The sequence below is a fragment of the Passer montanus genome, unplaced genomic scaffold, assembly GCF_014805655.1.
Source record: "Passer montanus isolate IOZ18808 unplaced genomic scaffold, ASM1480565v1 scaffold2543, whole genome shotgun sequence".
Classification (NCBI taxonomy): domain Eukaryota; kingdom Metazoa; phylum Chordata; class Aves; order Passeriformes; family Passeridae; genus Passer; species Passer montanus.
The window spans coordinates 1-1,923 of NW_024367199.1; the positions used below are offsets into that span (position 1 = coordinate 1).

The following is a 1,923-nucleotide window of genomic DNA, read 5'->3' on the forward strand; positions in this document are numbered from 1 at the left end:
GGCAGCTGCTGTGCCCTGGGGCAGGGACACTGGATTTAGGATCACTGGATTTAGGGTTACATTTAGGGTCACATTTAGGATTTAGGATCACATTTGGGGTGTCTCTGTCCCCAGGAGCTGATCCGGAAGGGCATCCCGCACCACTTCTGAGCCATCGTGTGGCAGCTGCTGTGCCCTGGGGCAGGGACAGTGGATTTAGGGTCACATTTATGATCCCATTTAGGATTTAGGATCACATTTGGGATTTCTGTGTCCCCCCAGGAGCTGATCCGGAAGGGCATCCCGCACCACTTCCGAGCCATCGTGTGGCAGCTGCTGTGCCCTGGGCCAGCAGATCTGGGACAATGGCTTTGGGGTCACATTTATGATCACATTTAGGATTTGGGGTCACATTTAGGGTCACATTTGGGATTTCTGTGTCCCCCCAGGAGCTGATCCGGAAGGGCATCCCGCACCACTTCCGAGCCATCGTGTGGCAGCTGCTGTGCAGCGCGGCCGAGCTGCCGCTCAAGGCGCAGTACTCGGAGCTGCTGCGCAGGAGCTCGCCCTGCGAGCGCCTCATCCGCCGCGACATCGCCCGCACCTACCCCGAGCACGACTTCTTCAAGGGCCAGGACAGCCTGGGCCAGGAGGTGCTCTTCAACGTCATGAAGGTGACACTGGGGACAGCTGGGACACCTGGGACACCTGGGACACCTGGGACACCTGGGACACCTGGGACACCTGGGACACCTGGGACACCTGGGACACCTGGGACACCTGGGACACCTGGGACACCTGGGACACCTGGGACACCTGGGACACCTGGGACACCTGGGACACCTGGGACACCTGGGACACCTGGGACACCTGGGACACCTGGGACACCTGGGACACCTGGGACACCTGGGACACCTGGGACACCTGGGACACCTGGGACACCTGGGACACCTGGGACACCTGGGACACCTGGGACACCTGGGACACCTGGGACACCTGGGACACCTGGGACACCTGGGGACACCTGGGACACTGCCAGGGGTGGGACAGGTCCAGGAGGTGCTCTTCAACGTCATGAAGGTGACATGGCCTTGGGGACACTTGGGGACACTGCCAGGGGTGGCACTGGGACAGGAGGTGCTGCTGGGTGTCCCATGGGTGTCCCGTGGGTGTCCCATGGGTGACACAGGGACAGGAGGTGGGGCTGGGTGTCCCGTGGGTGTCCCGTGGGTGTCCCATGGGTGCCATGGGGACAGGAGGGGCTGCTGGGTGTCCCGTGGGTGCCACGGGTGACACCCATGGGTGCCTCTCCAGGCCTATTCCCTGGTGGATCGCGAGGTCGGCTACTGCCAGGGCAGCGCCTTCATCGTGGGACTGCTGCTCATGCAGGTGGGAATGGGGGGATTTTTTTGGGAATTCTGGGGGGGGTTTGGGAATTCAGGGGTTTGGGAATTCTGGGGTGGTTTTTTTTTTTGGGAATTCTGGGGGTTTTTTGGGAATTCTGGGGGGTTTTGGGAATCTCAGAATTCTGAGAAATTCAGAATTCCCAAAAGCTTCTGGGAATTTCAGAACTTTGATGGGAATTCTGGGGTTTTTTTTGAGGGAATTCTGGGGTTTTTTTGGGAATTCTGAGGGATTTTTTGGGAATTCGGAGGATTTTTTTTGGGAATTCCTGGGTTTTTTTGGGAATTCTGCGTTTTTTTTGGCGAATTTTGGGGGATTTTTGGGAATTCTGGGGTTTTTTTTGAGGGAATTCTGGGGTTTTTTTGGGAATTCTGAGGGATTTTTTGGGAATTCGGAGGATTTTTTTTGGGAATTCCTGGGTTTTTTTGGGAATTCTGCGTTTTTTTTGGCGAATTTTGGGGGATTTTTGGGAATTCTGGGGTTTTTTTTGGGAATTCCAGGGATTTTTTTAGGAATTCTGGGCGGTTTTTTGGGAATTCT

The 1,923-nt window shown here is 56.2% G+C and overlaps 1 protein-coding gene across 1 annotated transcript; it reads left to right on the top strand.

Annotated features, from left to right (window-relative positions):
• Positions 1-428: 428 nt before the first annotated feature.
• Positions 429-1,368, top strand: LOC120503433 (EVI5-like protein; the record flags this gene model as incomplete). Its single annotated transcript, XM_039711916.1, has 2 exons — positions 429-653; positions 1,294-1,368. Coding segments are annotated over 2 exons (300 nt in total), but the record flags the coding sequence as incomplete, so codon positions are not given.
• Between the last annotated feature and the right edge of the window lie 555 nt (positions 1,369-1,923).